Genomic DNA, 13,918 nt, shown 5'->3' on the forward strand with positions numbered 1-13,918 from the left:
ACGCCAGGTAGGTACTTTCTATGTAAATGGATACACGCATTTGTTACTCCTGCCTATGGCCTCCGCCACCCTCGCCCCGCATAAACCCTTTTTTGTTTGCCCGCATCCGTATCCCAAATATTTATGGTCCTGGGGCATATGTTCGGATCCAGCAATTTATTTAACCTTCAAATGCGTTGCTCTTCCCTCCCCTTTCGCCGCGTCTTTTGTGGCAAAGGTGTCGCCTTCCGTTGGCCCAAAATTTGCCTAGATTTGCTATGCATTATGGGCCAAGACTTAGTGGCTGTTTCACAAACTCAATGGCGAATGGTTGGTAAATTTGTTAGGCCAACAAATCAATACGACACTCGGCTTGAGTTTCCGCCCATCAATTCGTTAGCAGTATTTGAATTTAAAAATCCTGAACAAAGGAGTCCGGTAAACTTAACTTTTCATAGGGCTTACTTTCATCACGAATTTTCTTTATTTTCTTCGTCACTTTTATTTACGATATAAATTGTACAAAATGGTCACGCGACTGACCAAACAATAAAAGCGCCGGCATTAATCTTTTCTGGCCCTCGCGAATGGTAAATGGGGGCAGAATCGCATGGTGGCGAACGGGATGGTGAGGGGAGTGGTGAAGGACCCAAAAGGACCAAAAGGGGTAGGACAATGCACCCCTTTCTTTTTGTTGCCAATTTCCGGATGCAATGCTGCGAATTTCCGTCTGGAAAGTTCACGACGATGGCGACGAAATTGCTTAAATGTAAATAAATCAGTGGTAAGAAAATGTTTCTGTGGTCAGTGCCCATCCACGTCCTCGTCCGGATCTGGATCCTTGTCTGCTGTCGCTGTCGCTGTGCTGTGCTGCAATGTAAGTGTTGGCTTATAAATCAGGCCACTGCAGTGACAGACAACACTGTGCAACTCGGCATTAATGGCGGCTTAAGTGTGTCGCAAGCTTCGGCTGCAGCGCAAAAAGAACTCGCTTAATTGCAGGGCATTTTCGTTTAATTTCGCACAACTCGCAGTAAAGTTTTATTAGCTCGTCGAGGCATAAATCAAGCGAGTTGCAGACCAAAAGTCGTTTGTCATTTCCAACAATCAATTAAAAGCAAATGTCGCATAAATACATGAATTCTTTTGTGACGAAACGATTCATCATTCATCATCGCGAAGCCGCGAAAGAGCAGTAAAAAAACTCTTTGTGCCCAAACTTTTAATTTAGGTAATAAAAATCAGAGGGTTTGGCAAAACAAAAAAACTGCTTGCTATATACATGGACTTTTGGGATGGCAGAGACGGAAATGTGATAGATTTGAACAAGAATTTCTACGTTCTGCTAATAAAATCACAATGAAAAGAGAGTTTATGACTTGATTCTGACAATAGTTCCTTAGAACTGAATTCAACAATATTTGATTCCCTTTGCTTGTTTTTCATTTATGAAAAAAAAAATAACGAGCATCCTGTCAATGTCGTCTGCATTGTTATTTGCTTTTATTTATATTACGTTTACGTTGACTTTATTTCTCTCTTTGTACTGCGCAGGTGGGGAAATCGCATTGAAATTGATTTTTAATATTTATTTATGAGTTAGAAAAGAATTGAACGCCATTTTTCAGTCAACGGCAGTACGAATTTCAGTCCGCTTTATTGCCGCCGCCTGATTGATGACCTCTCGTGGATGGGATGAGCTAGAAATGACTTTGCTCCGAAATGAGCATAAACAGGCGTTTAATTTATAATTTATGTGGTGTATATTGATTAATTGATTTCAATCCGGTGGGTTAATGGCTGCAGGCAGCCTTCTCTCTGCGGTCTTGCGGCCTGACATGCGGTCCACTCCAATTTCGAGCCTACTCCTACCCAAATATTTGATCTGCACATACGGGTGCGTGTTTGTGTATGGGTGCTTTTGCTCAGCTTACCGTATGGCACATATCTTGAAATCTAAACAGGAACCTGGATGCCCAAAATTTACAAGTCATCGACGGCGGCGACGATGCGGCCAAAATTTGCATAATTTGCAAAGGGCCTTTCGTGTAGGCCCTTCATAAATGCTGGCGACTATGATCTAACTCAGTTCGCTGGGTTCCTCGACTTGCACGCTGTTTGCGTTGCTTAAGCGAAAACGGTGTTAAGTGCTTTCGCATACAAAATTTACATGGCCTGACAATTTTTGAGCGCTGTATCGGCCATGTTGCTGCTTCAGTTAGTTGATGTTGCTGTTGCTGCTGTTGCTGCTGCTGTTGTTGTCGCTGTACTCAATGCAGATTGTCGCCTGTTTTTGTTATTGTTCCTCTGCGGTTGTGTCGCTCAGCTTGACTTCCGCTTGTGCCGCTTTGTTTGCTCACGCGGCCCGTCAATATTTGCCATTTGCTAGAAGGCTGGCCCCAGCACACAGGACACGCCGCCCAGGTGCCACGCCCCTGTGTTTGTAAACACCCGTTTGCTGCAACATTTGACTTGTCGATGGGCCTGCTAATGTTTGCTCCAGTTACTGCCCAAAAAGGTGAAACCGAGTGGTGTCCGGGTCGATGATCCTCCAGGGGGAACATTCTACATGTTGCCCATTCTAAACATGCCTGCCCCAATCAATCGAGTAGCTCTACCTGGTTTTTATACATTTTATTAAATTTAATTTATTAACTTTAGCCTAGTACTCAGTTAAATATTTTACATGCAGTTGCTTAGCCTTTTATTTGTATTAATTTAATGCATTCCTCCTTATTACTAGGTCTGACTTTCCCAGGGATTCTCGTGCTTGTTGGGCAAACCGAATCTTTGGATTTTCATCTTTCGCAGTTCGTTACGTATAAAATGCAAACTGGATTTGCTAATTTGAGTCGTTTATTAATCGTTCGTTAGTTAGTTACCTTAGCGTTAGTGTTTCATTAAATTCTTTATGATCTTGTTTAATTACAATTTGAACTATGCTAAGTGGGAGCTTACAGCTAGATGAATTTGATTTAGATGTTGTAAATGCCTTAGTTACGCCTAAGTTACAAGCTAAATGGTAAATGGTAATGGGAGCTAGGTTTCTCAAACTAAGGTCAACAACAATTATGAATTCGTCACTTAGCTAAAAGTTAATGTATCTCTTTTGGCGCTTAAAGCTGTTTTTTTAAAAATATATTAACAATTCAGTGTTTTCGATTTAATGTTAGTGGTAATTATAGCTATAAGTGTTAATTGTATTCCGTAATTTACATGTCTTCTTAGGCCTAGTGGATTCCAATGCTTGAGCTTCACTTTCGCTTCGAACAATTTACATGCACAGTTTATTGTTATCTTTTTACAGGGTTTGCCCTCCATTCAGTATCGTCGTGTTATGTTCTTCGCTTTGCTTAAAGAGCGTGAACTCTGCTTCACTGCTTTAAAATCAACTCCACTACTTTCTGCTGGCTCATCACATACAACTTATAGTCAATTTGTTTACCAATTATTCCCCGATTTTTCTGTAGTTTTCCATAGTTCCTTCTTTTGATTTGCATTTCCTGTTTGCCTTCGACTTCAGATTAGTTGCTCATGCCGGCCGAGAGCTTAGCGTCAGAAGCGAGTACCGGATCCGAGATTGCGATCCTGGGCGATCAAAACATCCTCGCCATTCAGCTGATGGTGCAGCTCTTCTGGCACGGTCTTCAGCAGCTGTGGCTTGCCCTGAAAAGGAATTGGAGACAAAAATAGGGAAGAGACGAGATGAAAATAAGAGAAAACCTTGCTCAGCAATGGGAATTACCGCAGACAGCTTAGGGGCAAAGGGCACTAAATAGCGCTGCTTTAAAATTAATGAGCCGCACATTATTTGAGTACTCGCTGCTATTACAAATTCAACTTTCCCGCCACCCTGGCCAGAAAATGGTACCAGCAAAAACGCTGCGTATGCGTAATATTTGGTTTTGGCAGAGTGGCAGCCGAGGCAAGACAAAAACGAAAGTAAGAGACCAACAAGTCTCGCAGCCATTTGCTATGTTTTGGCCAACTCCCTTGGGCCAAACACGGCCAACAATGTCAGTTTGGGCCGCCTTTGGGAGACGGGCGGGAAAAACAAGGACCACATCAGTGACAAACAAAAGGAGCAGCTCAAGAAAAGGCAACACAAAAAGTGGCAGCGAAGGCAGCGGAGGAATAAAACATTGTGAACTCAGTCCCTGCTGTTGATGATGATGTTGTTCTTCTCCTTTATTGTTTTTTTTTTTTTTTTTTGGTTTTTTTGTGCTCCTGGCTTTCTTCTTCTTATTTGGGTCATAATAATTGCAATCATTAGAGTCAAAAGTTGCCACACCGCAGTGTCCTTTTGGCATGAAATTGTTGTAAAAACGTAATTCTTTTTGTGGAACGAACATCAGCCGGGGACAATGCAATGGCCGCAGCCTGTCGGCCTGATGTCCTTTTGGACCTCGACTAGGCGAAGGGCCACCAGGACGAACGCAATGCGCTGCGTTGGGAGTATACATAATGGCGTATTTATAAGGCAGCCGACAGAGACAATGACTGGTACAAACGGAGTAAGCGAGACAGCTAGCAGCGAGCGTTTTTTTTTTATTATCCTGCGGCACATTCAGAGGTCATTTACCGCTCGAAACCCATTGAGAATGCCGGCAATATCGACCCTCTCCAACTGAGTTTAAAGTTGTCCGTCTGCAGTGGGATCAAAGGTTATGGATTACCAGAAAATTGCACTGTCACGAGAATGGGTTCGACTTTGAGTCATCTGTTGATCGATGACGCACTGGATGGCCTAATCGATTGAAAGCAGGGTAATGTTGGGGAAACTGTGAAAGGGAACGCAACAAAAGGGGAGCTTTCCAAGCCCAAAAATAAGTTGTTTAGGACTATTCTCTTGCGGCGTTAAATATCTGAGCTCGAGCTGCTTCCGCTCTTAATTTTCAACATTTGAATACCCTTTCGGCGACTGCAATCACTTGAGCAGTTATCAGCCCAACCGCAAAAATCCATTTTCCGCCCCAGCGGCTACCATTTATAAGGGAAAAACGAAAACAAAATTGGGCACAAAAGATGCCCCCGTAATGGGGGTGGTCGGGGGGGCCCAAGATAAATGTTTCCTGCTGCCGCCTCGCCTTCCCTGCAGCACTGCCAAAAATCCTTGCCCCAAAATCCACTTTGCATATTGATGCTTTCAACGTTTTGGACATTAGGCGAGTTGCCTTGACGACCGGTTCGCTCGCTATCAACAGGGAGCAGCAGGAGCGTCCAGGAATTGGGGAGTACATCAAACTGACACTTACCACATCGCTGCCATAAAGGCTCATGCCCATGCCGACAATGCTTCCGTTTCCGCCATTGGTCGCTGTCAGCTGCTGCTGTTGCTGCTGCTGCTGCTGCTGCTGATGCTGCTGATGCTGCTGTGGGGGCAGTGCACCCTGACACGGACCCGGACCCGACGAAGCTGCCGAAGATGTTGCCACCAGGCCCATGCACGTCACCGGCTGCAGGAGGCCATCGCCGGTGGTCACCATGCTGTGGGTGAAGATGGGCGGCGGCGGCGTCGGCGAGAAGGTGGCCAATTGTGATGGATGCGACATGGTGACTCCGGTGATGGTGCTGTTCGTGCCAAACATCGGGCTCGTCGAGTACATGGGCATGGGATGATGTGCCAAATCGATCTGCGGCGGTTAGAGGTAGAGATAGAGGAGTAGGTAATGAGGTTTTAGTCATGTGATGATTTATATGCTCCGAGTTAGTCACGACTTTTGTGGATGGCGAGTTGGAGGGTTGAAACAAAAGTAATTGATCGATGGCAAACGTTGACCATAATGTTGCATTTAAATTATTTACGCCGCGGAACAATGTACATAAATAATCATTTGCCTCCTATTGGGCGCCAATGAAATTGTTTAATTTGAATATTAAACTACATCTTTAAGATATTACAAACAAAAAAACAGAATCCACAGTAACTAAATAAAAAGCTTATTATTTCATTAATTTATATTGGATACTATTGACAAATAGTTATTTCCCTTCGTTGGGCGCCAATTATTTATGGTGCAGAAGGATTAAAAATTACAACCATCGTACTTAGTACTTCTTATACTTTTTATCTTGGCAACCTAATAATTTTGATTGTTCGAAGTGTAATTAAATTTTGTAGTATATTGGAGAAGTGTGCCGTGGCTTGTCGGTTAATATGTAGGTGTGGTTGCCCACGCATATTGCAGCCATCGCGGACTCTGTGGTTTCACCGCTGCCACTCGCCCCGAGTGGTGTTATTGCTGATAGGATAGTTAACAACGCGCCCGGCGTTTATTTAGCCAACATGGTTGCCATGGCATACAAGCGGCTGCTATGTGGTGAACTACTACAATAATTGGCCCGTGGGTGGCCCGTGTATCTATAAGGTGGCTTCGTGTGTGTGTATTTGTGCATGTGCGCGTGCAGGATGTTTATATGCTTATTTCCGTAATTAACGTGTGTGCCAGGGCGAGGCATATCGACGTTGTTTTCTTAATGGGCTCAACGAGATTTTAATGAAATTAATTTTTAGCACCATGTAAATTAAAATTGATGGGTTGGCTCACAATAAGAAACACGTATGCTATTATAAAAGACACATTGAGCTTAAGTTGCTATCATATCACATTTTGATGAAATTATTTGGTTATTGTCAAAATAACACAAAAACTTTGCCAATCAACAGAAAATGTCATGCAAAATCAAATTAATATAGTGACCAAAACAATAAAAGCGAAACTAAATGCTGAATTTAATAGCCAGCATTTTTACTTTTAGAAAAAAAAACATTACGAGAGCCAACTGCATGTCGTGTAAAAGTTTTCGATAAATGACAGCACAGCCAAACAATGTCATTTGGTGAAATGGTTGCCAGGACTTTGCTCGTGTGGCGGCATTAATTGTTGTTTTTGTCCTGTATTCCCATCTACCGAGTTCCCCATAGAACGAGTGGTGTTTAAGTGCATTTGCTGTCTGTCCAGCCTTGAATCTACCTATATCGATTCGCCTACACTTGGTCATAACTCAAGTCCTTTCAATTATTAACAGGAATGAAAGGCAGTTGGATAAACAAAGCGAACGACTCTCGACTTGAACAAAGTCCCGATGGGAGTGTTCCACAAAATCGGAACATAACTTGTCTGCCATGGCCAGACAAATTCGAAAAATGCTTTGCTGATATGGGTAGTAGAAGGAACGCTTTTCTCTGCACCCACATCTATCATGTTCATACCTTTCCCAGTCAGATTCTTTGCAAATCTGCGCTCAGCTTCTCTAGGTACTCATTTTCATTGTCAAATCCCATCAGATTCTTCTTGGGCTTTCAGCGAGGGTATGCCTTGGTCATTATTTCATATCTGTCTGCGTCTCTGGAAACCCGATTTGCGTAAACTGTTTTCAGCTTTCTGTTTGCTTGCAGCACGATTTGTTTGTGCAACGGTGCGTATGTGTAATACTCAGAACTGGTTTCCGATGGAAGATAAATATTTTCAATGCAAGCACAGCATATTTTTTTTATGGGCTACGAGCTACGGACATCGGGCTATTGATTTGGTCGGTTCTTTGTCGAGGCAGGGTGATAATCAATTTTTGCAGCTTTATTGTTATAATGATTTGTTTCTGTCTTCCCTGCTTCTGCGGATGTTATTAGTTTGAATCACAAAGATAATGAGTGAAATAAATTAAGTTTATTTATAACAACCAATAAATAACTAAGGAAATAACAAAATCATAACAATCTTTCCAATTTGAAGCTAAACACGTGTGGCATAGCCTTGAACATAGAGATTGGCTGCGCCACCCACATTGTCGACCACGGCCCCAGCCACATAGCTTCTTCCGGAAGTGGAGGCCGCCTGCAAATCGGCCAGAATCTCGTCGTCCATCATCACATTTACCTGCGAGTAGATGTTCGGCTCCGCCCGCTTAAGTTCCGCCTGCCTGCCCGGCCGTCCCAAGGTCGCGCTGCAATAGGGGGCCATCCGCTGAACGCTCACCGTACCGCCCACCATAGCGGGAGCGGTCAGTTCGCTATAGCTGAGCTCAGTCTGAGGAGGAAATAAATTTAAAAAAAATGCATTTAAAATATAGTAAGGAAAAGTAAGAAATTTGTACTTCTTAAAAACAAAACTTGAGTTTTTCGGGCCTAGCTCGCGATATGATATTTATGCTATTAATTTATTTCAATTAAAATTTAGTTTAAACTACAATTTAGATTTTAAGGTAAAAAAAAATTTTAAATAAAATTCTGGAAATTCATAGATTATTTATTATATGTTATGGTATTAACATGGTTTTTCCGGATGAAAAATATGCAGTGTTTCACTGTGCTATTGTGTTTTCAGAACAAATAAAGGTATACGATTCTGGGAAAAAGATTTCGTCTGGCTAAGCCTTTTCATCTGCAAGCGATAGGGTGAATGTTAAGCGACAAGGGCAGAAGGTGCCATTATTAAGGTTTTTGATTGCCTGAGCAGGTTAAAGCTGTTATTTACAACCATTCGCGAGACGTTCCTGCCTGCTTTATGTCTGCTGTTGGTCTGTTTGTTTAGGCCAGACACCGCCCACATGCGGCGCCTGTTTGTAATGTGTCTGCTGTTGTTGGCCCTGCCCTTAACAGCCATTTCCCACTCCGCTCTTCCTTCGGCGAGGCACACACTTGGTCGTTTATTGCATTTCGAGCTGGCTGGGAGCTGCAGAACAAGCAGGAGCAAGAGCAGCGGGGATAGGAACTGGATGCGCACATCCTTAGCGGTCTCGACTCGACTCGACTTGCCTCGCGATGGGTTCGCCTGCAACTTATTTTTATTAAATTCGCAAATGGAAAATTTATATTGCTGCAGCTGCTGCGGCTGCCCTCGGTTCTCAGTTCTCAATTCTCAGTTCTCGGTTCTCGTTTCTCGGCTCTCGATTGCCGCTTACTGGCCCTAACTTCTCCTCCGGAATGGGCGTGGCTGGCACAGAGAAATTTCTACTTAAATGATTTTCAAATTATGTTGGTTTCTTCGCTTCTCTTACAACTGCAGATGATGCTGTTCTATTCCCATCTGAGCTATTGTTGTGTTCGTATGTTCCACTCGCGACCTTCAGGAGTTTTTCAAAGAAACGTTCCCCTTGGTAAGTTGGAAATATTTTTGTAATTTCTCAATGACAGAGTTTGATAGTTTCAGATTCAACGACTTAAAGTTGCAAATTACCTAGCATATCTCTTATATTTGTATTGTTTTTCTTACTAAATGTTGGCACTACACAATGGTTTGCTATGGAATTCATACTGTACCCTCATTATTATATAAATGGTATGAATTCCTTACTAATAGAGTGTATAAATAAGTTTACTGTAAGAGGCTTCCCTCCGACTGATTTACATCAACTACTTTATCATCATCCCGTGAGGCTAAGGCAACAAACCACTGGCTATAAAAACCACTTAGTCCAGAATATGTGGATGGCTGCCAGTGAGTGAAACAATGGGGGTTGACCACCTGTCCGGGGGTCGTAAATTAAGACCCTGGCGGCAGAATCTCCGGCATATTGTTAAAGGTTTAGTGCCCGCCACTGTGCGAGGAAGTGGATTAGGGTGTCCATAACTCACCTTCTGTTGCGGCTGCTGCTGCTGCTGTTGCTGTTGATTGGCATAAGCGCCCATTTTGCTGACGGGAATGAGCGTGTTATACTGAATGTAGGGACCGTGGCCGGGAGGCGGGCCTGTCTTCTTGTCCACCACCGCATACGTGGGCATCAGGTGATCATAGGTGCCGGAGGTAATCACGGCATTCTGCTCGGCCATTGCCGCCGTGGCGTAAGCGCGTCCATGACCCTTTGTCGTCCACTCGTCGTCCACCAGGTCGTGTCCGTCTGGGAATGGTATTGGGGTGTGAAACGAAAGGGAAGGGGGGGAGCGGTGCATTAGGGATTAGCTCGGAGGGGCCACCTGTGGAAACTCACCCAACCCACCTTGCGGTATGATGTCCGGATTCTTGTCGATGCTGTCCAGGCTGCTCGTCACATGGCACGTCTCCCGTCCGATGCGGTGCATATCCTGCACTGATTGCCCGCCATTGTGGCCCAGGGTGCCGATGAGCAGGCTGCCATTGTTGTTGCTGGCCAGCAGGCCCAGGCTGCCGTTCCCGTTGGCCGTGGTGCCGCCCACTCCGCCCATGCCGCCGCCAACGCCGCCACCCAGCCCGCTGCCGTTGCCGGTGGTGCCGCCCACGCCGCCGACGCCGCTGCCCGGATGCGAGTAATTATTCCGATCGCGCCCCGAAGAGCCGCGCACACGCACCACAATCACAATGATGAGGGCCACCAGGAACACGCTGCCCACGACGCCGGCCAGAATGCCGAGGAATGGCCGGATGTCCTCGATGACGGGCGCATAGGCCAACGAGAGGTCTGCGAGAGAACGGGATGGAGTGGAATGTAAAAAAAGGGGAAGCCGGAAAGAGACCGAAGATTGGAGGATAAGCATGTGCCTTTTGCATTTACGTATTCCTCTCTCTACACAGAGAAAAACTTTACTAACAAGTTGTCCAAATTTGGGTATTGCTTATGACAGCATGGTTCTCATTAGTAAATCATATATAAAATATTCCGAATATTTAATGAATTTTAGTACACGATTTTAATATATATTGTATTTTTACGGGCGGGGCCATTAGAATATTATATAATTAGGGTCATTTTCTGGTCCTCACGGTAAGTTAAAATGAGTTTTTAAGCTGTTGTATTTGTATAGAATTCTTCTTTTGGGCTAAAGTGGAAAAGTCTTGCAATAAATATTATTGCAAATCTTTTACAATAATGCATTGTAGCTTGATCCTTTGTTGTTAAAAATTATATAAATGAACAAATTTTAGAATATGGAACTGAAATTGCCAGGCATTTTTCGCTGTGTACACGCCCACTCCCTTTCCTTCTTTCTGTGAGACTGCATTGTTTTATGAGCTGCTAACTACGTCCCGTTCTTGGTCCAGTCCTCGTCCTTTGGTTGTTAATGTTGTTGTTCGTGATATTGTTGTTGTCGGTGGCAGTTCCAGGCGCACGTGCCTTGAATTTAGTGCCCCTTTAATGAGCTGCATGTGTGTTAGTGCATATGTACGTGTATTTGTGCATATCTGCGAGTTGTAATCCGCCCCGTTGCCCCGCTGGGGTTGCTAATTTCGGTCTCAGTCGCTGTCGGCATGTCGGGAATGTTTAGTAACCCAACATAAAAAAAGGGAACAGGAAAATAAAACCATTTGGCATCCGGATTTATTTGTGCTGCTTTATGCGGACTTGGTTGGGGTGAAATTGTTAAAGTGAACTGATGGTGCTACAAACCGAAATAATTGAAAATTAGTCACATCAAATTAAAACTAAAATATTGTGTTAGGAACCAAACAAAGGCTAAATAAATATTTAAAAGTAAACATGTAAATAACAACTAAAGCTACATAAAATATAAATGAACAGAAAATAATTAGAAATTATAAATTTCGCCTTAAATTAAAATATTAAATTATAACATTGGAAAACAAGGCAGTGTTACAAATAACAGTGTTACAACCGAGGTAAATTAATAGAAAATTATAGAAAAGGAGAGTCCACCGCTACCTTCTTGCTGGTCAACGTCTTGGCCCTCGTCGTGGCCAACTGCCTTGCCCAAGTTGAGAAACTCATCCTCTTCGCAAACGCAGTCGCTGGTCGTGGTGGCTGTCACTTTTGCTTTTGCCTTGGGATAGACAGCCGGCCTAAGTCCTTGGAAGGACTTAGTGAATGTTATTGTAACTAAAAGAAAGCATGCGGTTCAAATAAGGCGCAAAGAAAAAAAGAGCACAGAGGGGAAACCAATCATGTTAGCAGAACTTAAAGCAAATTAAAAGACAAATGAAGAAGCTGTAAATGCAAGCCTATGCCAATTAATTTATAGGCAGAGCAGCAGGACTCTGGCCAGGACATGCATGAAATTGCAAACGCACAGAGAGAAGAAGATGGAGATTGAGAAGGAGAAGCAGGACTGCCCGCATCACTCGGATTCGTTTCTGGTGCCTCCCCTGTGATTAAACTCACCCGTCTGCTTCTCCGGATCCTTCAGCGTGTAGACCTGCAAAATGGTGGCGTTGCTACGACCCTTGCTGTTGTGGGCGATGAGGAAGACATTGTAGCCCATGCCCGGCACCAGACCGCTCACCTCAAAGTACGGTCGCCTGTAACGAAGTTGAATCGATATTTGAATGTCCAAATCAAGAACGGGAAAACCGCAAAAAAGACCAGAGCAAAGAGCAGGACAAATGGGTTTCGCAGAAGGAGCACAAGGAACAGCAGCCGCTGCAGGCTGCATATTCACATGGACATGGACATGGACATGGCCATGGCCATGGACATGGCAATGCGTTCTGTTCGATGCCACGGCTCGTTGGGCTCGTTGTAATGCAGAAGTCACACGGCGTGTGATTCTGATTGCCTCGTGTCCATTCCGATTTTTCCTGCTCCGGCATCGAGTCCGTTTCCGTGTCCGTACTCACTTTGATTTAGAAATTTTGGGATGGCGCGTCGTTCCATTCATGTAAACCTCCATTATAAAGTCCTGCTGCAGACCACCGTCGAAGCCTTCAATGCATTCGATTTGGAAGCCCGTCGACGTCTGGTTGAGCACCGTGCAGTTCAGCAACGGATCCGGCTCGCCTGTGGGCACGCAACACCAGAAAGACAGAGGCACATTTATTATTCGGGCTTAGAGGCAGATCAAGCAACAAATTGCTCGGACCCCAAAGTATCTACATATTTCGTCGAAAAGCTTCAGAATCAATAAGCCAACTCGCAGCGCAAGTTTGACTAATCTGGCAGCCAGGAAAGCAAATCGCCGAGGTCCCAAAGTCATCGACAAATCAGCGCAGCGGGACTTTAGCCAAACCCGAAAACAAAACATAAACAAAAACCGCTCACAGCCAAGCGCTTTCCCACGGACAGAAATTAAGCTGATGGAGCCTCAGATACCGTGTAGATGGAAATTATTTTGAATGATATTTCTCTGATATATACTTGTACTAGTTTTTTGGAGGTATGCTAGGAGATCTCATCCAATTTTTATAAATTACTATATAACTTTTACCATAAAAAGACAAACCGTGTCTTAATTAAAAGTTTATATTTTAACAATTAAACAATTAATATATATATATATATATATATATATATATAAATTACTTTTCAGGATTAATGAAATCTATTTCTAAGCATTGACATATAAACAATAAGATAATTTATATATATTTGTTTTAATAAATAATTCTTAAGCCAGAATTTTAAGTACACAAATACATATACATATAATACATATTGACAAATTTATAGGGAAGATAAACAATAAGCGAAATATATATTACACTAATTATTTCTTAAGCTCGAATTTTGAATACTTCACTGTTAATTATAGTAAACAAACCTATATGTTACTAACATTGTTATATATACAATATAAATACATATATTGCCTACTGGTAGGTATTATTTAAAGCACAACCCCGCCTGGGCCAGAATAAAAACCACATGCCCTGCAGGCTTGGAATGAAGCCAATGCTGCCGGCAAGCGAAACCGCCAGGCAACGGCTCCATATAGTCCCACATAGCCCCACTGACAGGTGAATCGCCCGCTCCCACTTCCACTAGCCCCACTGCTACTCACCTGCCGGGACTATTGTGTACACGCAGGGTTCACTTTGATCGCCAATTTCGTTGGTGGCCCAGCAGAGTAGCGTTCCGTAGTCCTGGCAATGCAAAGAAGGAGTCGCAAACAGGGCGAATGAGTGGGTGAATAGGGTTGTATAGGGGTGCAGATGGTACAGGTGGTACGGGTGGAGCTGGGATAAGGGACCGGGTTGAGTGACAATGCATTTCGTTGGCTTAATTTATGCATGCACTGCGGCAATGGCGACGCCGTTGGCAACACACCTTTCCGACCTTAATTGAAAATTCAAAA

The 13,918-nt window shown here is 43.7% G+C and overlaps 1 protein-coding gene across 7 annotated transcripts in view; it reads right to left on the reverse strand.

Annotated features, from left to right (window-relative positions):
* Positions 1 to 2,625: 2,625 nt before the first annotated feature.
* The window catches only part of LOC108143469 (neural cell adhesion molecule 2), a 58,121-nt gene continuing 46,828 nt past the window's right edge, over positions 2,626 to 13,918 (reverse strand). For 3 of the 7 annotated variants that reach the window (XM_041707314.1, XM_041707311.1, XM_041707312.1), the window contains 9 exons: positions 13,625 to 13,706; positions 12,465 to 12,624; positions 12,010 to 12,146; positions 11,554 to 11,727; positions 9,907 to 10,353; positions 9,554 to 9,816; positions 7,857 to 8,006; positions 5,235 to 5,612; positions 2,626 to 3,645 (listed from right to left, as the gene is read on the reverse strand). In XM_041707314.1, coding sequence (XP_041563248.1) covers positions 3,535 to 3,645; positions 5,235 to 5,612; positions 7,857 to 8,006; positions 9,554 to 9,816; positions 9,907 to 10,353; positions 11,554 to 11,727; positions 12,010 to 12,146; positions 12,465 to 12,624; positions 13,625 to 13,706 — 1,902 coding nt within the window. In that variant the 3' untranslated portion in view covers positions 2,626 to 3,534. Of the gene's footprint in view, positions 3,646 to 5,234; positions 5,613 to 5,653; positions 8,007 to 9,553; positions 9,817 to 9,906; positions 10,354 to 11,553; positions 11,728 to 12,009; positions 12,147 to 12,464; positions 12,625 to 13,624; positions 13,707 to 13,918 lie in introns of those variants that run through there. The other 4 variants (XM_041707313.1, XM_041707317.1, XM_041707315.1 and 1 more) reach the window with 4 other exon arrangements.

This window comes from Drosophila elegans, unplaced genomic scaffold (assembly GCF_018152505.1).
Source record: "Drosophila elegans isolate 14027-0461.03 unplaced genomic scaffold, ASM1815250v1 contig_183, whole genome shotgun sequence".
Lineage (NCBI taxonomy): Eukaryota > Metazoa > Arthropoda > Insecta > Diptera > Drosophilidae > Drosophila > Drosophila elegans.